Source organism: Mizuhopecten yessoensis, unplaced genomic scaffold (assembly GCF_002113885.1).
Source record: "Mizuhopecten yessoensis strain PY_sf001 unplaced genomic scaffold, ASM211388v2 scaffold10987, whole genome shotgun sequence".
In the NCBI taxonomy this organism is placed as follows: domain Eukaryota; kingdom Metazoa; phylum Mollusca; class Bivalvia; order Pectinida; family Pectinidae; genus Mizuhopecten; species Mizuhopecten yessoensis.
Window position 1 is genome coordinate 469,602 of NW_018408821.1, and position 21,254 is coordinate 490,855.

Below are 21,254 nucleotides of genomic sequence, written 5' to 3' on the forward strand. Positions count from 1 at the left end.
AATTAACTCGTGTCACTCCGTTTCATTGGCGGAAAAGGGAATCCCCAAAAATATGGCTTCCAAAGGAACACATGCTCTGTCTCTTCGGATACTGGCAGAGTGTAAAACTACAAAAGCTAGGACATGCAAGTTACATTTACCCCATTACGTGGTAGACACGCCTGTGTTTATGCCAGTCGGAACACAGGGTACTTTGAAAGGTCTCGTCCCGGAACAGCTCGAAGAGTTAGATTGTAAAATAATGTTGGGGAATACCTACCATCTAGGCAACAGACCGGTACGATAACAAAACTGTCTGACTTTAAACTGAGGATTCTCTCTTTTTGCATATAGTCATATGAAATACGTAACACAAAATTTAAATTTACAGCAATACTACAAAGGCTGTCTTAAATGCAACAATGTGATAATTAATACATGACAGTGCGAAAAATGATCGAAGGGGGGATGGAAGATGACATGGAGCTGTTGTAAAATTGGGGTCTGTTCATATACTTAAATGTAACATGTGAAAAACGAGAAAGAGAAATGCAATAATCAGACCAGATTTCGAACATGGAACGATCTATTTTTTAGACTGACGCTCTTCCAATTGAGCTACCTGGGTGTCTACTATCGACCCAGTCAAGCCCAACCCATCATAAGACAGTATTATGTACATCTACAACCCAGATTTGGGTATCTTCTTGCAAGCATTGAGCCAGATCTTCAAACAAGGGTTAGCAAGCTCACCAAATTTGTAACAGGAGAAGGAGTAATGCACGGCCAGACTGAGACACGATCGAACCTGCACCCTCCAAACTCTAGACCGACGCTCTACCAATTGATCTATATAGTACTTTGTCGTTGACAAATGACACGCACAGTTCAGTTCCACTACACATGACATGTTATAAGACAGCATGGCAAATATTCATACAAATATTGAGACTCGGAAAGCAAAATCAGATCACTAGATCGGCATATGTCCTCTCATATCTCACAACATGTAGGTCGGCCTACTTCATAAAATAACAACTCGGGTCAAACAACAGCAGCCCTATAGTTATAACTTTCTGTTTGTCTGTGAATAGAAGTTTGCCTGGCACACTACTGCTTATCTTCCCAACTAAGGATTATAATTACAGCTCATTATAGGTTTCACTCAGATAAGCTTACATGTAATATATAAAGATTGAGATGACTTAGTTTCCTTATTTATTTTTCTTCCTTTATCACTCAAGGCTTATCAAAAATAATATTCAATTTAAATTTAAAGGAAAAAAATATTTATGCCTAAAGAAGTTTGTATTCAAATCAATGGAGGATCATGTTGAGCCAGTTGACCTTCAGTTTCTCTCTTTTTTATTAGCTGAGCATATATACGACCAGGATATTTGATTTGTTACAGGGTCATGAACTGTTGAAGAAAGCAGGAGGCCTGCATAATTTTATGAAGTGGAACAGATGCTTACTGACGGTAACTGTTACGTTAAGATTTGTCTTTTTATGTACATTTACATGTATGTTTTTTTAGTACTTCACTGATACAATAAGTGATACTGCAATGGCAATACAGACATGTTAACATGCTACATTGTTTTTATTAGTCTTTATATTTGACTGTGCAGGGGATTTATTAATCATAGCATGAATTATATGAAGCATATTTAAACACAGTTATTTGAGTTACCAAGTTCAAAATGATCTGACAATACAGCTAATAGTGAAACTTAAGATAAACAAAATTGTGTGTCATATGTTAATTTCAAGTAAAATGTAGATGGGTTGTTGTCAGGACAGTGGTGGATTCCAGATGGTGTCGCTACTGAAGCTGGCTGAAATAACAGAGGAAGGAGTGAAATTTCAGTCTCCCCATGATGACTCGGAGATGATGCTCACCCCTGAAATGTCCATCCAGATACAAAATGCTATTGGTATATTATCTGATGATTTGTTCATATTCAATCTTAAGACGCTGTTTGATATGTGATATCCTTTTAAAAAATGTAGAATTATAAACACATTGACATAAATATCTTGAATTACAATATACGTCTCAGATGCTGCCAATTATATATTGTTATAATTAACACAGTTAACTCAAATCACCATTCTTGACGTTAAGTTAATTCTTAGTCGGAATGGGAATATCTGAGAGTACTAGCTTGATTTGTATATGCATGTATCTTCAAGAATATTTTTGAGTATTTTCGAAGTACCCATTTCTTTTATGATAAAGAATTTTAAACAGTGTCCTGCACTGAGAGTCCAACATTAAAGACAATGAGAAGTGATTTGTGAAATCTTGTTTCTGGTTTACAGGTGCTGATATAATTATGCAGTTGGACGATGTGGTCCACAGTTGTGTAACTGGACCCAGAGTAGAGGAGGCTATGTACAGGTATTGGTAGTTAACTCATTAACATCTCCAGCTTGTATTGTAAAAAATCTTAACACTGTATGTGGGCCTGCTATATGTCTGAACCTGTAAAGACATTTTAATTGTCTGTTGTATATTTGATTTCTTATGACTCCAGCTGGCTTGTATTTTATATGCTGATATACTCAATACTGGGAAACTTTTACCCAGTCAAACTTTTGATCTTCAGCAGTAAAATCCTTATTTGCCAAGAGTTGATTTCGTTCCATATTTTTAAATACTATGCAAATTATGTTGTTTGCTAATTTTTGCTGTGATGATATTCACCCTCATTATGGAAGGTGATGAAGGTGAATGATAATCAGCGGCAAAAAGATTTCACAATATACAATATTAATTATAAGATATAGTGTTTTCAACCTGTCCATCTATCTAATGTGTTTTTAAAGTGTGTTGTGGTAAATCTTGAGAACTCTCACTGCATTGTCATCAACATCACAAGTTAATGTTAAATTCAAGTTGCAATTTGTTTACCTGGTGCACATAAAATGTTTCCAGAAAATGAAAGAATCTCACCAGGCAAATAAAACATCAGATTCTTTCTTTGTTTTGAAAACCTAACTTTTTTAAAGCTCCTGTTCAGTTATTGACTTATAATTGAAGAAAGTTAATTAAGGATATTTTTATTTGTTGGAACTGTTTAAAGTACTCGGGTCTGCACTATTACTCTGTGTATTGAATCTTTTATAGACTTTTTTGTATATATTTTTTACACCAGAACCATAAGATGGTTGGATAGATGTTTGAAGGCCCATCAGAGACCACATGACCAAAACATTTTCCCCATTGTACAAGGAGGACTGTACCCAGAGCTTCGCAAGAAATGTGTTCAAGGTAAATACGCTTGTCACAAAGATCCAGAATGGTGATATTAAAAGAAATATAGATCTCCTAGGTGATAGAAAAAGCCAGGAAATCTCCTGGCTAATGGAGAACTTAAAGGAATCTCACCTTGGTGATACAGAATTCTCCCATCCTTCACAGGTGTGTCTCCCGTTTTAGCTGGAAAAGTTCAGCTTGTCATCCCCGAGAGGGAGATAGCCTCATGCCTATTAGTACGTGTTCAATTGTGATGTCATTTAAATGCGTCACCGGTAATTGTGACATCATCACAAGTGAATGACAATATTCATACCCCACATGTGTTTTTGCTTACAAACATGGCAGACTACTGTCAGTAGAGTTGTGACTGAAATAATAGGATGGGAGAAAAAAATCATTATCATTAATAGAGAAATCTCCAACCCTCGTGATGATTTTGTTGTTGTTGTCTTACCCTCAGCAAAGCCTCAGTTTAGACAACTAAAAACAACACCCCTCGGGAAGGAGATTTCTCTGTCACACCCTCAAGGTAGAGGGGGATTATATTAGTCCAGGAAATCTCCTAGGTGACTGAGCAATCCAGGTAATACCCTGGATGATAGGGAAATCCAGAGAATCTAGAGAAATCGGAACCCAGCTGGGTGATAGAGAAATCCCGATATTCTCTTGGGTGAAGGCTGAAGTGACATTTCATACATTTGTGATGATGAATATTACACTACATCATTGTCATTGTAGAGCTGATAAAACGAGAGGTTCCTGGCTATGCTATAGGGGGGTTGAGTGGGGGAGAGAGTAAGGACGACTTTTGGAGAATGGTCACATTGTCTACAGAATATCTACCAAAGGACAAACCCAGATACCTGATGGGGGTGGGGTAAGTATTTATTACATACATGTACCTTTTATAGAATATTTAAATAAACCTACAATAACAAAATTACACATTAACATTAAGTACTGCAAGTTTAGAAAACTACTGTATATTTTCAATTTCAATTTCAAAAGTATTTTATTGACAATACATATATAATACATGTACACACATATAAGTTAACATTAAAGAAGATGTTAGAACAGTTTTGACAAAAGAATAAGACAACAGGCTATGCCTATATCAGTCTTCTTCTATTTTCAGTAGCTATGTACAATGCTTAAATATATAAAATGTTGTAATTCATTTTTCTCTCACACACATGCACACCCACACCCACACCAGCTTATGTCTAATACTCATTATTTAAGGAACAAAATTTGCCTGAATAATAATACCAATACATGAATATTGATTTGGAATTTATCTAGCACATATAAATATATATCATTAATTTGATAAAGGAAAAAATAATACTACCTGATATGATTTTGAGTCCTGTGAATTATTATTTGGTGATATCCTGACATGCTTTACACTCTTCAATATTAAACATTTGTGACAAAGTGTAACAAAAGCAAATATGATTTAATTTCCCTTGATCTGAACAGGTTTGCTGTTGACCTTGTGGTCTGTGTGGCCTTGGGATGTGACATGTTTGACTGTGTGTTCCCAACAAGAACAGCTGTAAGTATCATCTAAAGTATTATGTTTGTAATTCATTGTCCTTTTCTATACAAACAGCAGATAGTTACCCTCTATATTTATAGCTGATACCTCTGTACAATATCACCCTCTATATATACAGAAGATACCTCTGTACAATGTCAACCTCTATATATATAGCTGATACCTCTGTACAATATCACCCTCTATATATACAGAAGATACCCATGTACAATGTCACCCTCCATATATACAGCATATACCGCTGTGCAATGTCAACCTCTATATTTATAGCTGATACCTATGTACAATTTCAACTTCTATATATACAGAAGATACCCATCTACAATGTCAACCTCTATATATACAGAAGATACCCATGTACAATGTCACCCTCTATATATACAGAAGATACCTCTGTACAATGTCAACCTCTATATATAAAGCTGATACCTCTGTACAATGTCACCCTCTATATATACAACATATACACATGTACAATGACACACTCTATATATACAGCATATGCCACCTTCTATATATATAAAACAGATATCTCTGTACAATGTCATCTTGTTTTACTGCCATCAGTTGTCCAGTCCAAGTGCTGCACTATATAGGGGTTTGGTGATCTCTCCAAGAAGATCTTTAGAGGAATAATTAAGAAAATCAAAAAAGGGGACCTTAACATATGTTAGGGATAAACTTGTGGTGAATGAAAAGCAGGGCAGTCAATATTTGCTGTATAGGGGACATAACATGTGCCACTGTTAGTCAGGGTATGACATTTAGGTCATCTGACCTGTTAGGTCAGGGTGAGCTATGGCCATCATGTTTTGTATGATGTAATGTTGCCTGTGATCATTGCACTTACATGTACTAAGTGTTATAATTGTAATTAACTATTTCAATAAGAAAACCAATATGGCCGCAATTTGTAACTCAGATAAAAAATACAGTATATATACATAAGTGATATTAACAAGGTCAATCTGATGTTAATGAATTTCTTTTAAATAAAAAATCAGCTGTTATCAAGTAATTGGAAACAGTTTCTGTATTCACAGCTAAAACAACTATAATATCAAAGGTTACATGGTACTCATTGTTTTACTGAAAACAAGCTACTAGAATTGTAGGTAGTTTGTATAAAACAAGTCAATATTTAGAAAACAAAAACACTTTCAATTCCTTTACCACTGCTGCTAGTGGACAGAGGAAGAACAATACCGGTCAAGGTTTACCCTAAGCAGCAGGCAAAGACTAAAATTTTAGAACACCTTATCATAACTTCTTATCCTGTTTTTGAAATGTAGGTACTTTCATGTTTCATTTTGACATCATTATGTTATGTTGCCGTTCCAGAGATTTGGAAATGCTTTGGTGCCAACTGGTAATCTCTCGCTGAAGAATAAGAAGTACGCTAAGGACTTCAGTCCTATTGATGATCAGTGCCCATGCTCTACCTGTAAACAGTACACACGTGCTTACCTACACACCATTGTTACCAACGAGACCGTCTCCTGTCAGTTGTTGTCTGTACACAATGTCGCGTACCAGGTATGTATTCCAAACATGCGTGGTTACAGACAAACTTGTCTTGTGAAAGCAACTATATTACCCCAATAACAGAGTTTATTAAGGTCAGCTGAAATGGTTTAGTGGATTTCACAACTAATTAAAAAGGAAAGAAAACTGAAAATTTCTTTGTGTAATCACGTCTTATATCTGTTCAGCTTGAAGCCTGTAAAGTTTTACACACATATTTCATTTCAGCAAATTTAATTGTATAAATATTGTATACAGTGTATGTATACAAATGTTTAAGGTCTATATGGTGTTTTGTCTAGACTTATATTGTGATCGGTTTTGTAATGGTTATTTCGTTGATTTCAGCTAACACTGATGACCGGCATACAACAGAGTATTGTAGAGGACAGATTCCCACAGTTAATACAGGACTTCTTTGATAAACAGTTTCCTGATACAGACTATCCCCAGTGGGCTGTGGACGCTTTAGCATCAGTTAATGTCAACATCAAGAAAAGTTGACACTGAACAATTGATAGGAGTATCCAATTTGTATGTTAACAAAAGTGTCAGTCAACTGCTGTAGTATCTATTTCTAAGCATAGAAGCGCTGTTTAAACTGACTGGGAATGTCAGTACGAAAACATAAATCATAAATGTTTAGATGTGGTGAAACCTGTCTGAACAGGACATCATCAGGACAACTGGGAAAAGACAGTTTGTCAGATAAACAAGGTCCAAGATACAGAGATATGTATACAGCAGGACCATTGAGGAAACAAATTTCTAATCCCTACTCCTAACAGGTTGTGGAATGCACAATTTTCAACGAGGTGATTGCAAATAAAATCCCTAGCTTTTATACAAGTTATTCCCAATTTATTGGATTTTACTAGAATATGATGTTGATGATCTATGAACACTATTCACACTAGTAATGGGGACTCCTAATTAAGGCAAGGTTGAAGCCCACAAGATGAAGGATGCATCAACAGTAAAGATTCTTATCATTTTGTAGTTTAATAACGTAATTTGGAGAAAATGTGCAATAAAAATGGAATCATTTGTCTTGAAATTTTTACAAGTGTTTTACGACTAGCTGGAAAATAAAACCTTACAGTCATGTAAGGACTAAAGCTGGATTTTCTGTTATCCATGCATTATGAATGGTGATTTTTTTCTCTCTAAACTACGTGACTGTAAGTGGTGATGCTATGGCCATACATGTCTAGTATGGAAGTAAGTTGTATCTGTTCATAATGTATAAATAAGAGAAAGTTCTAGCATCAAATCTTCTTATTCTAAATTCTGTCAATTTAAAGTAAAATACTGAAAACTGCATTCTGAAAACAGCAATAGGAATTTACAAAATTAGTCTCAATTTATAAACCTAGATTCATTTAAAATTGCACTGGATATTGCAGATCATGTTTGCTCTTATTAAGTCCCTACTATAGACACTCATTATAATAACATAATGGATATAGGGCCTTTGCAACCAGCCAAACTTTCTCAACTCCCTGGGGAGCATATAGCCAGTGCTGCCATTTTCTGCGCTCACAGCTAGCATTCTACAATTCTAGCACTGCCCAACCACGTACTCATTTACAGCTGAGTAGACTGGAACAAACGGAGTAAAGTATCTTGCTCAAAGATACATAACAGTGCCGTGCAGTGACTTGATTTAAAAAAAAATTATACATATGTTTAGAAAATAATAGAATGCTTTATTTTCTTTATTGATGTAACAGAGGTCATTGTTTTTTCAATGCCTCTGTTAGGAGTTGAACCCAGGACCTCTAGCTTACTAGTCTCTTACTAGTCTCTTACTAGTCTCTACCGAATGAGCTAAAGAGATATTCTCCCTAGCCGAGTCGGTAGGAAGCGGCTAGTATTTTACCAGGGTGACACACTCCCCCTCCAGGAAATAACTTGTCCCGAGTTTTCCAGGTGTCATAGCGATTCTTGTGAAAGTAACGCTGAGTATATTTGTCAAATCTCCCAGGTCCCTACGTGGGCGCCAATGTGACAGATGTCATTTATTTTGCAATGTCTCTGCTAGGAGTTGATGCCGTGACCTCTGGCTAGCTAAAGAGAAATTCTCCCTAGCGGAGTCGGTAGGAAGCGGCTAGTATTTTACCATGGTGACATTGATTTTACACAACATTATTCAGTAAATTTCTGTCACAACAGTTTTTAGATGAACTTTCCAACCAATTACAGAATTCTGTTGTAATAGCAAGGATTATTACATATGAATGTTTTCCAATTGGGAATTGCTATTTTTTTTCTATATCCATGGTTAGAATAATCAAATAACAGTCCTGGTATGAGGCAGAATGAAATTCTGGCAGAAATTTCTCTCCGAATGGTTTCAGTTTAACATTTGTTGACAAATGGAACTGGTAAACATGATCTTGTCTCTTAACAAATTGGATGTTCCAACATTTTTGTGTCGCCTGCGAAAAGCTGGTGACACATAGGTATTGCATTGTCGACGGTGTCGTCGTCGTCCGAACAGAGGTTTTCGTGCGATAACTTGAGTTTCCTTGGGCCGATCAAACTCAAACTTCATGTAGTGCTTCCTTACCAAAAGTGCTTGCTTGGGATTGCTTTTCAGGTCCGCAGGTCAAAGGTCAAGGTCACTTACTATAAATAGAAAATCAGTTTTCCTGCGATAACTTGAGTTTCCTTGGGCCGATCAAACTCAAACTTCATGCAGTGCTTCCTTACCAAAAGTGCTTGCTTGGGATTGCTTTTCAGGTCCGCAGGTCAAAGGTCAAGGTCTCTGTTACTATAAATAGAGACTTCACTAAAACTGTATACTGGACAGCTTCGATCTACCACTTGACCCACCGTGTATACCTCTAAAATGCTGTCTTACTCCAAATGTTATTGACAACACTAGCTGTTTAACATCATAATCCACAAGTTTATTCATTTATTTATGGGAAACCATCCGACAAATCATACAAATTAAACTTAGAATTGAGACAATGAGTATCCATAGCAAGTTCCTCCCAGAAAAACAGATTATATAACAAAATGATGCCATCCAAAAACATAATCTATGATTATTGCTTACTTCTAACATTATTTCTTGAAGTGAAAAGTGTATCTATTTCTTCGTAATCTCCCAGCTTCCTGCGCAGGCGACACAGCCACTTCCGTGGAATTCTTGTTTTTAACTGTATACCAAAATAGCAGAAAGATGAATAACAATTTCTTGTTGATTAGTATGTGTTTAGGTATTGAAATGACTCTTCAACATTTATTATCATAATCTCCAAGTTGTGCTATCACGGTATATGTATGGGTGGAACTGTTTTGCATACAGTGTACCATCATAATGTTTAAAATATGCATTTCAATACTAAAATAAAATAAAAAGACCAAATCTTTCCAACATTGTATTTTCCCTTCTGCTTTTGAATAAAATCACATCAACATGCATTTCTTCATAGTATTGTACAAAATGATACGGAATACAGCTTACATATATATATATAGCAGGCACATGTAATTGGACAATAGCCAACAATCAGTTATATACATTTAATACTACTTGATTTACATTGATCATGAGTGCTGCTCACTTTAATTCACACGTGCTTTGAATATACTGTATACTTTGGTTTACATTGTATACTGTGTGTGTGATTAACATAATATTTGTATCATGTACACTAATACATGTTATGTCTACATTGTATAACAAATTTTATACAATGAACATTGTCTATATAGTGTACGTTTGTATAGTATTTAGTTATAGTGTACATGGCGTGATGTACCTGTTTAATGTATAGTAAACATTTGTTAAGTGTATAGTACATGGCTCAATGGTACTGTGTATCATTGGGTAATATATACACAGTATAAACACCATAGTATATATTTGTATTGTTAACTGATTATATTACCTCTGGTAACAAACGGTCCATTTGAATCTGCAGTTATATTTTGTATCTTCATGTTGGTTTTCTAAAACTATAGGTAAATAAAGGAATGCCCACTGGATATTTTTCTTATTACTAATTATCCTGGTATTGTCTCAATTCTATGTCTCCTTTGACATGACTTTCCTGTTGGCCTTTCTTGGGTAAGATATGATCCGTCCACCCGATGCCATTTTTGTGAGTCTGCGCAAACGCGATTCTGTACTATCAGCATCTGAGTTGTTATCCTCCTGTTGTTCACCAGAGCCACTGGTAAACTCGTTGTAGATGGTATAATATCTCAAGGGATCAGGGCTGTCTTCCGTGTCACTCTCCTCTGCAGACGACAACTCCCACATAGTATAATCGTCCATAACTGACTCGGCAGGTTCTGACTCGGCGATAATTCCGTCTTTCATATTCTGGAGGATATCTTGGTTAGTTGCACATTCTGCTGCAAGTTCGTCACGTTTCTCAAGGACAGACGCTGTCTCGGCGATGTCATGATAGCTGTAATCCTGAACTGCAGATGACATCTTCAGAAAATATCTGCGAACCATTGTAACCGTTCCCGTAGAGGGATTAAACATCTTCACATTTTCAGAACTGACACTGGGTCCGCCAGCTGCCGAAGTCATATTATTATAACTGAAGAGGGAAAGAAGGTCCTCAAGGAGGATGATGACGGATAGTTGCTTAACCCTCCACTGAGAGTACCTGTTTTGCAGGAGGCGGGTACACGTAGATGACATCATAGCTATGAGGGCGTTGATCAAGAGGATGTAGGTAGTCATAATGAAGAGGACGTAGAGGCTATAAGCTAACCACTTTTGCTTTGTCTGATCAAGGAAGAGCAATTCATTGATACCAATCATTAACTTAAACATTTTGAACAGTGACGCTCCATACATGGTACGATGTCCCGGTTCGTCTTCCGTTCCGTCAATGGCAGGCGTGTTTTTGTCCTGGTATACAACCGTCATCGTTGTGGTAAACGAAAACAGCTGTAAAGCTATTATTACTGAAAAACGGAAGAAGTCGCCAAAGACGACTCTCTGAATCATCGTCGTGAAGAAACCAAACAACCGCCAGCCTCCGAGGAAGAATGCATTGAACCACCACGCCGCTAGGACGGCTACTACCATAGGAATCCCATCATGGTTATACCAGTATCGGTGCATGATGGCGTCCGTGATGATTCCCACGGAAAAGACATAGATAAAACCAATGTAATTCAAATTATTGAGCATGTATCCTAAAGTGTTTGGTTTCCGTATTTTCATCATTGTTTCCAACATCCCAATGATCAGATAAACGACGGCTATTGCAACCAAAATCCACCTTGTGATGGCGACAAATCCTTCTTTAGTGACAGACGTTCCTGGTACTGGCGTAGTAGAGTCACTTGATGAGTTACCAGATGAGGAGCCAGGCTGCGAATCTGACACACTGAATACGACCTCGGATCTGTTGACAGCAAAGGCGCTCAGGACAAGGACGAAAGCGTAATGGAATATCATCCAGGCTATGTACGGGACTCGGTAGAAATGCCACTTGTTTTTAATGAGGAGCTTTATCGGTGGGAGGTCTATAAGAGCAGCAACATCAGAAAAACCCAGTTTAGAGTTACACATCATTTGCAGGATTGCTTCCCGTTTAGGATACCGCCTAAACAGTGAACAGCCTACTTCGGACTGGAGCTCACCTTCGTCATCAACACCCCGCTGACTGCAGTATTTGGCAATAGTGTCTATCTCTGTAATGTCGTACGACTTCTCGTCGAACAGGCCGTCTCGTTGGCCGAGATGACAATACACGTCCTGTAGATTAAGAATATCGTTGAATATTTCCGTCAGTCCGTGCTTAGCGGCCAGTTCTAGCGGAGTGTAGTATTGGTTGTTCTTTATAAACCAAACGTGACGATAGTCGTACGTTACCGACTTTCTTGTCTCCTTTTCTCCTTCACCTGATTTCCTGTTTTCATGCGGATTGATCATTGCTTGGCCTTGCTGTTTTTTCTTCAAGTCTCGAAACTTATTCTCCAGCTTTTTCTTTTTCAGTCTTGTTTGCTTTGCCTTTTCCATCAGGTTCTTTATCTGTTCATGTATGCATGACGTCATCTTTCTAACATGTTTCACTTTGTCCCTGTACAGTGCAGCATACTCGATCAAGACGTGAAACACGGTGTCTCCATTCCCATTGATAACATAAGGGACTGCGCCGTATTTTATAAGTATCTTCACCATATATTGGTCATTCCGTAGTGCCGCCACAAATAATGGTAGCTCGCCCATCATGACTGTATGTTGAAAGTTAGTTCCAGTCGCTCGTACGTTTACCAACTTACGTATATGCTTGTGAGAACTCAGCCAGGCCTTTTTCAAAATTATGTCAAATGCCTCCCGGTTTCCCGAGGCGATTGCTATGTGGAGAGGCGTCTGTCCAAAGTAGTCTGGATGCGTCCGCGGAATATATGCCAAATCCGGACAAATCTGGAGTAAGATACACAGGAGTTCTCCGGTATCTGGAAAGTTGATGATATAGTGCAGAAGCGTCTCATCTCTTTCATAGACATTTTCGTTCCTTTTTAGTTCGCGCTTGAACCGCCATTTTCTAACATACGTTTCATGCACAGATTTTGTGAATCGTGTGGCTAAGGCCGTGGCGAAGTGGAACTGGCGGGTATCCAGACATTGCTCGAACAATCGGAATGTTCTTTCGTCCTCGCTCTCGCCTAAAATGAAGAAATGACTCATTGTATTGCCTATACAATGTTACAACATCGGGATTTGTCTCAATACCGTAGCTGAAGTACGATAAAAGATGGTTTACTTTATATAAAACAAAACTGGTATTTAAATGAAAACCAATTAAAGGTAAAACATATCCTGTAAAAATATTAATCATGTCATATCAAATGATCAAACTCGTTTAATTACTTCAATATGACATGGACAGTCGTGTAAGATCATTTATGTTCGTAGCGACATGGCACACATTTTAACCAGTGCTTTAACCCCAAAGTTAAAAATTGAACATAAGGATCGCTTTCAAGAAGATTGTAAACATCTTTCACAATCCGTGCCACGTTAGTAATACGCTTATTCCGTATGGGTCTGTGTACTTTTGAGTACATAATATATTATTTGTGTATTTTTGAATACATAGTATATTAAAAGTTGTTGAAAATGAAGTTTTTATGGACTAAATACACATGCGTTTAGTTGTTTGGTGACGAGACAAATAGATATGTCAAGTTTTTCAGTTTACCATTGAATTAGCATTAAGCAATTTCAGAAGTCAAATAACTGTTTGACTGTACTTTAGAAAGGTCAAAACACATGTCAAATGAAACTGTCGTTACCCAAGAGTTAAAGCACATTTTTTGGAGTCAAAAAATGTACACTCAAGGGTGTACTAAAAGTTGAGAAGTTAGGGGCAAAACTCTGCTGCAAAACTATTGTGAAGAATGTAATTAATTTAAAGAATACAATTATTTTGAACGTCATATATTACCGGCCTAGAAGAGAATTCATTTAATTATAAAATCTACTTACCCTTATAGAATTGGCCCTTTTGAAAGGAGGAGAACCTGTTGGTCATCGAATCGTCATCCATGTTGTCTTGTACAACGTAATGCCTGTACCGTGCCCTTGTTTGTTACAAGCTGTGCGGCCATTGTTTCGTAAATGGTAACCTGTATCTAAGACTATTGTTTAGTTGGAATTTTAGATTTGATTAAGATTGAAACAGTTTTATTGCCCTGTCACCTCAACGCGTATACTGGGAAGCACGTGCTCTGTCAAATGAGTATAGTTACAAGACTCGATTTCGATTGTGCTTGCATTAACACTTGCTCTGAATGGACCCAAGCTTTGTTTGGGATTATCGGTACGTCAAGTGAATTTTAATACTAAAAACTATGCGACGCTATTGTTACGTAGATCTAACAAGGTTGTAGCTTGAAATTTGTAGATAGCACTTGGACGTACTCATGCCGTTATTTATTTATTCGGTACATACATACACTAGCTTCAAACAATTGTTCACGTTTAAAAAACAGACACACCGCGTTAAGTTTTGAATGGTTTGCTTATAGACATGTATTGTATTCTTGTATTCATTAAAGAAAGATCGATTGATTATTTGCTCTTGTTAAATAGACTTCTGTCATGCTTTTTAGGGGATACATGTATATGGTTTATAAAACAAAATGTATTTGCTTAACGTGGGAGCAGATGCCGTTATGTCGAATGCTTACATTATAATGCAACGTTAGTATATATATATATTTATCTCATTTCCATGTGTGTAAGATAGACCTGTCCAGGGTAAGTACACCCCATTTCACGTGACGTGACGTCACCAATTTGGAACTCTCCAATGCCGCAATGCGGAAAAGGCGACGTGATGAAATTAAAAACCTTTTACGATATATTTACCGTACACGTAAGGAAGATGTGATTAGTTTTCAATATAGGATATGTTAAATATGGCTGGCTGATTCGCGTTCGTCTAAAAAGCTCAGGGGGGAATTGATATTTTCAAAATGTTGGCCAGTCCAAATGCATTTTCATGGTTTCTAAGCTTATTCTGGTGGTTGGAATGAGAGAAAAATGTGCCCAAGGGTGAAGGAGAGGGATATTCCACTCTCGGGTGGAATTTCCCTCTCCTACACCCCGGCCTGAGCATGGAAGAGTCTTATAATATGTGTGTGTGTGTGTGTGTGTGTGTGTGTGTGTGCACGCTTATTGCGTTTAATGGTAAACTGTACAATCGTGTACTGTTCTGTTAATTATTTGTACACGTTTTTTTACGGTATGAAGCCTACTAGTATTTTAATGATAGACTGGACCCGGTTACGATGTAAAGCGTTGCTAGCTTTCTGTTTATGCGGAACAACCGGTTCGTCTGTTTTTAAATGAACCATGTTTTGATAAAAATCATGGCGGACCTGCATTTTCAAGGCTCGCCTGAAAGCACCATCAGATTACTAGGTCCGAGCTTATTTCATAACCAAATAACTCTGGTTCGACCGTTTGAATTGCGATAAACGAAAGCGACCTTGTCTCCGCCCGGTGAAACTATGAGATACGCTTTTGTTAGGATGGCTTAATATATTTAATATTTTGTATGACATTTGTTGTAGTTTTGCCTTTAGTAATCTCGGTCGTCCTAACTCGCTTTCCCTGTAAAGTGTTGGCTGGTGATGCTGATGATGAAGTTATTTTCGGTCTTCCATTGGCTACATCTGTTAACAAATATAACTATTTCAGAACAATGAAAAAGAAATTATAAACGATACAATTTCCTAAAGGAATGGTGTCTGATTTTGACTTCTTGAATATCTGTGATTTGAGGCCTTTGGTATATATCGCGTTTCCTTATTAGGGCCCCGCGTCGGATATGCAGACGGACTATAGTAATCTATATGTCCGTCCGTCCGTCCACACTTTCGTTTCCAGAGATTATTACGGAATCCATAAGACTGATCGGTTTGAATTGACATGGTGCTACACTGTGATATGTAGATATGGAATAAGGGTGTATAAAGTTTGTAAGTTCAATGTCAAGGTCACTGTTACTAAACTATACTGGGGTGTGCGTATGGTCCCAGTATCGGAATTCAAAAGACTAATCTTGAAATTTGACATGATTATACACTGACATTTGGATGTGCTAAAGGTAATTGAACAAAGGTTTTAAGGTCAAGGTCATTGTTACTAAAATGGACCACGGGTATGGTCAGGCACGTGGCGGGGCCCTTACTTTCCTGTCAGTGTTCTAGTGCATAAAGTACCCGATCAGAAATAATTTTAAAACTTTTACGTAATCTTTCGGTGAAATATTTTGTTGCATTCAATGTATATTGTTTGCGAGGCTTGGATATATGCTTAGTGATGCCATACTCATCTTTCAGCGTAATCACTTATCGTGATGAGTAAAGAAAAAATCACGTATACATTTTGACGAAAATTACGTGAACTTCATGGACTGGATATATTAAGTAATCGGGCAAAATTCCACGTCTGTTTTCATGTTTGTTTTCTTCTTTTTCTTCTTCTCTATGTACACTCTCGTGCAGGACGAAGTCATTACAATATTTGTTGTATTGTTAATTCGTTACATATTCTGAACAATGCAACAGACAAAGATAACATTTTTAGAAAGGGATTTCGAGGTTTTCCTTACTTATAGCAATATTAAAGTTAAAAAAATAACACAAAGACAATTCAGAAAAAAATATATAGAAAAAACATGAAATTAATTTTGACTGAATACTTCTGTGCAGTCTATGTACATTGTGGGTTTCGGTGAGCTGGGCCCACCAAAATATTTCGTGTCCAATGAAATAACGTCTTCGTTTGATTTAGAAATAATGTGACATTAACACGGGGCATATTTTGTATAAAATGAATAGAAAGAAATCAACACTGCTCACAACATGTACATCGTATTACTTTTATTACAAGACAGATATATATTGATAAAGGGTTAATATATTTCTATATATGTAAAAACAAGACTTTCTCTAATATGTTTCGTCCCTCCCTACTACCATCTATCACCCCATCCCTTCATCCTACCAATCAAAAATTTTTTTGAACCAATAACAGCAAAAACTTTAACAAATAATTATTTTCTGATTTGAAACAGTTTGGTTATATACTGATGGAGTGAACAAGAGGGAGCAATCCAGATTTTGACTGAAATTCCTGAATTATTTCTGATGAGCGGTTTTTGACATGACAGAAGTAGCAAACATAGAGATATAACTAATTGAAATATCTCAGAAAGTTCCAATGGAATATACTTAAAGGAACTTTATCGTACGCCATTGTGTTAATTAGAAACATTATAGTGTTTTAAGCATACGGTCACATAGGCGCAAAAATAGTACAAGTGTACTTTGCAAAAAATGCTGCAAATTACGTTAGTTTCACGAGGAATTCATTTTAGCTTTAATTCGTAAATAGACTCAATCGCGAATTCAAACTTCCATAAATACATGTATCCTTTGCATTTAAACTAACTACCAGTATTGAAAAATCATCTTCTCAATCGTGAATGAATTGTATTTGTGAATTAACCTGTAAGCATGCATGGTTTCCAGTACGTACACGTGAGGATAAACTTACAAGAGTATTCATTAAATCACCCGTCGTTATGCAGTCTATATCACTCCTTACAAACACACACTATACAGTTACTAAGTTCTTAATTATACCAGTAATACAGGTCACCTACCACCAACAAGTGTACCATGCTACCCATGTTTACGTGTCTATTAGGCCTAAATAAAAATTAAGCGCTAGCGAGCGACTCGGGAAACGGTCCGACTGCTAAAAAAATCATTGATAGTTTCTACCGAAATTCATTTTGATGTTAAGTCCAGGTACAATATATTGTCCCCATTTAGAAATGAAGATCTGTTCAATGTTGAACTGATATTTATAAATATATGATATTCAAAGTGCTTATGTGAATGTATCATGGTTGTTAAACAAAATGAACGCATTGCTTCTGTTGACGGGTTCTACTGATTAGAGTTGATTAAATCAAAGTTCATGCTTTTAACAAAACATTTTGACCTAAATACCCAAATGAGTAATCATTGATTGAAGCAGAAACATTTTATTGTGGCCTTATATAACTTAAGTTTTCTCTTCTATACTTGATTCCTCCGACGATGACGCTTCGAAAGGTTCTACAACCGTCCCTCGTCTTCCAACATGGAACACCTCCGTGGCAGCCTTCCTCACCAATTCTTCATTCATTATGTCATAATCCGAATCATAATTCAAGTCATGTTTCAAATACTCGTAAAATATAGCCGGCACACGAGGTCGTGGTATTAGGTCCGACATGTCTGGTTCTAAGTCTGTCATATCTGATTCCTGCTGAGGCACGACTGGTTTAGTTTGTTGTCTTACAAACGGAAGAAAGAAAGCGGAAGCAGCCATCCTCTTAAGAATATTTTTGTTGATGTTGTTGTTGAGTGATTCCTGATTGCGTTTTTGTTGGGCCTCAGTTATTTCTTCAATGTCCTCCGCTTTCATTTCAATCATATCGTTTTGAAGGGTTTTCATATCCAGGAGATACCTGACCTGAGTCGTAAAAGTCTTTGTCACGGGGTCATACACTTTTTTCCTTTTTTCCTTTATGATCTCACTGCGCGTCACGGGATCATAGTAACTGAGAATCACATGGAGACAATTTTCGAGCATCAATATGACTGAAAGCTGTTGTATCCGCCATTCTGAAAATTTGTTTTGCAGGATGAAGGAGCACGTTGAAGACATCATAGCAATCAGGGCGTTTACCAGGAGAATGTACGTAGAAAGTATGTAAACCACGTATAAAGAGTTTGTCAGCCAAGTCGACCTGGCTACTTTTGTTGAGTTGATCCCTCCGATTCCCAACATCAGGTTAAACATGGTGAACAGAGATGTGTCAAATGACTTCGTATAGGAGGGCTCATCTACGTTTGATTCGATGCTTGGGACGTTTTTACCTTGATACATCGTGTGGACACTGGCAGAGAACGATATCAGCTGGAATGCTATTATCACTGAAAAACGCAGGAAATCCCCAAAAATTACTCGTTTAATCATCACAGTGAAGAAACTGAACATCTTGAGTCCTCTTAGGAAAAACAAGTTGAACCACCATCCGGTTAGAACTGATATCAGAAGAGGCACCCTGTTGTGTTCGTAATCCACGAACTGCCAGATGATATCTGCAAGGAGACCCATCCCGCAGATCATCAATATACTGATGTAGTCCATGTTGCACTTCCAGTACAACTTGGCGTTCGGTTGTAGGAATTTGGGGATGATCGCCGTAACGCCCAAAACCACATAGACAAGTCCATAGACAAATGAACTCCACATACACAAATTGACATAGTTCACCTGGTGTGGGGATGGCATAGATTCTGCTGTTGAACCTGAATTGGAAGGATTGAATTTCAGTTCGGACAGGTTGACTGTGTACGCACTCAACAAGATAATAAAGATGAGGTGAATGGCCATCCACGCAAAGAACATCTTGCTGTACAGTTCCCATTTGAGTTTGATCAGACCTCGCAGAGGTGGTATTTCAGTGATTTCTACAATATCCTTTGGCCTCATCTTGTTTCCGAACATCATCTCAAAAACAGATTCCGATTTCACGCCTTTGAAATTGAAAGGCCTAACCGTTTGTTCTCCTGAGAGGAGTTGGGACTTGTAGTTGGTGATGGAATCTACCTCTGTGATGTCGTAGTGTTTCTCATCAAAAAGACCGTCATTTTTGTTTTCGAAACAGTAAACGCTCGGTAGATTAAGGATCTGGATGAAGATTTCTACCAGCCCATATTTTGCTGCAAGTTGAAGAGATGTAAGATTATGGTTATTCTTCATGTACCAGATTTGGCGCAAATCTTTGTCACTTGTGTTCTCAGTTTTTTCAGGATTAGTTCCTTCGTCAAAGGATGATTTTATTCTACCGTCATTCTCGTTTCGACTGTGTTTGTCATAACGCCGTTGCTTTCTCCTCGAATGTCTTTTCTGGTTTTCTACGACAACTTTCTTGTGCAGGAAGGTGATCATACGTCTAGCATCAGCTAATTTGTTTCTGTTAATCACGATGTACTTTATTATGGTATGAAATACATTATCTCCCTTCCCATTCCTCACAAACAGTGATGCTCCTCTTCGAAGAAGAAGGTCAACAATGTTTTCTTTAAACGTTAGAGCACTGACAAACAATGGTATTTGTCCCATCATAACGGAATTGTTGAAGATTTTGCCTGTAGCACGAGCATTCATTAGTGCACGCAACTTCACTTTCGAACGCTCTGCAACGTTCAGTATCTCCTCACAGGCCTGGACATTTCCCGTTACTACGGCAATATGAAGTGGTGTCTGTCCTGCAAACGCCATGCTGAACCTCGGCACCATGAGCAGGTCAGGACAGATGGCAAGGATGTGAATGATACAGGCGACGTTTTCCTCACTGTTATGCATCAGACATATATGAAGGAGAGTCTCGTCTGTCTCCATGCCGTCTTTCGATCTCCGCCAACGTAACAATGGTTGTCCATGAATGTCCTTGTTAAAATTCCGGAGTTGATCCCTCGCCAAGGAGAAGTTCCTGGTGCTGATTAATCTGTATACTTGATCGATTTCTCTATGACATTTTGTGTCTGTTGAAAGAAGATAAACATTTTGAGAATGAGATATGTTTTATGACAATAAGTGTATGACTCAATACAGTATTCTGGATATTATTAAAACATAAATAATAAATGCTTACGTTTAGGTGTCGGCGTTGGTATTTCGGTATCTTTTCCAGGGCTTGCTGCTGTCTCCAAAGGGAACTGAACGAAGACCTTTTTCCTTTTTAACATGGTCTGTTCGATTCTTCCTTGACCACACCGTAATTAAGTGAGTCTAAACAAACTGTGTATTGGCTAAAACGCTAAGAACATTTGTCTTCACTTCGAGTACGAACCCAGCTATATTTAAATATTCCAAGCACTGTGTGTTCCATAAAAAGTAAGTGATGGTTAACGATCCACGGTTATTATTCAAAATGTCAATACCAACCTTTCAATATATGCATGCCTATTCAGGTCTAGTGATTACACTTTGGGCTCATTGGCTGCCACAGATCACTTCGGTCGTTGTGAAATATGATTTTTTTTTATATGAGTCACGCCTACCGTATTTATACTGTAGAAGCTTTCCTTCGAACCTGGGTTTGGTAATACTAAAACATACGTTATTTATTATCATACCTGCTGAACTATATATTTTGCCCGTGGCATTGATTAGTTTGGCTTGAAAAATTTGTAGAACCAGGTGTCATTGTATGCATTGTTCCGTTAAAACGTGATTTTCTGTATATAAATAAATATTTATAAAGTGCATTTGAGATTGAGAGAAAGTAGAGTCTGTTTATGATACATTATACATGTCACATTGTTTGTGTAATTGAGTTACACCCGTCGTAACTA

General features: G+C 37.4%; 2 protein-coding genes across 2 annotated transcripts; one reads left to right on the forward strand and one right to left on the reverse strand.

The window, feature by feature from the left end:
• Positions 1 to 36: 36 nt before the first annotated feature.
• Positions 37 to 7,379, forward strand: LOC110464409 (queuine tRNA-ribosyltransferase catalytic subunit 1-like). The gene is made up of 9 exons (XM_021519610.1): positions 37 to 277; positions 1,391 to 1,459; positions 1,778 to 1,916; positions 2,305 to 2,383; positions 3,141 to 3,256; positions 3,983 to 4,121; positions 4,730 to 4,805; positions 6,150 to 6,344; positions 6,681 to 7,379. The coding sequence occupies exons 1-9, from the start codon at positions 53 to 55 to the stop codon at positions 6,834 to 6,836; spliced, it is 1,194 nt and encodes a 397-aa protein (XP_021375285.1). The 5' UTR covers positions 37 to 52; the 3' UTR covers positions 6,837 to 7,379.
• Positions 7,380 to 9,429: 2,050 nt separating this feature from the next.
• Positions 9,430 to 20,922, reverse strand: LOC110464423. Its single transcript, XM_021519630.1, has 4 exons — positions 20,552 to 20,922; positions 17,910 to 20,441; positions 13,810 to 13,908; positions 9,430 to 12,986 (listed from the first exon to the last, which is right to left on the reverse strand). The coding sequence occupies exons 1-4, from the start codon at positions 20,643 to 20,645 to the stop codon at positions 10,375 to 10,377; spliced, it is 5,337 nt and encodes a 1,778-aa protein (XP_021375305.1). The 5' UTR covers positions 20,646 to 20,922; the 3' UTR covers positions 9,430 to 10,374.
• Between the last annotated feature and the right edge of the window lie 332 nt (positions 20,923 to 21,254).

Coding starts and splice junctions, on each gene's coding strand:
- LOC110464409 (XM_021519610.1), top strand. CDS start 53: ATGGCTTCCAAAGGAACACATGCTCTGTCTCTTCGGATACTGGCAGAG. Junction 4,806..6,149: donor TGTTCCCAACAAGAACAGCT/GTAAGTATCATC, acceptor TTGCCGTTCCAG/AGATTTGGAAATGCTTTGGT. Junction 6,345..6,680: donor TACACAATGTCGCGTACCAG/GTATGTATTCCA, acceptor CGTTGATTTCAG/CTAACACTGATGACCGGCAT.
- LOC110464423 (XM_021519630.1), bottom strand. CDS start 20,645: ATGTTAAAAAGGAAAAAGGTCTTCGTTCAGTTCCCTTTGGAGACAGCA. Junction 13,909..17,909: donor AAGTATAGAAGAGAAAACTT/AAGTTATATAAG, acceptor GCTTGTAACAAA/CAAGGGCACGGTACAGGCAT. Junction 12,987..13,809: donor AAAGGGCCAATTCTATAAGG/GTAAGTAGATTT, acceptor TCTTCATTTTAG/GCGAGAGCGAGGACGAAAGA.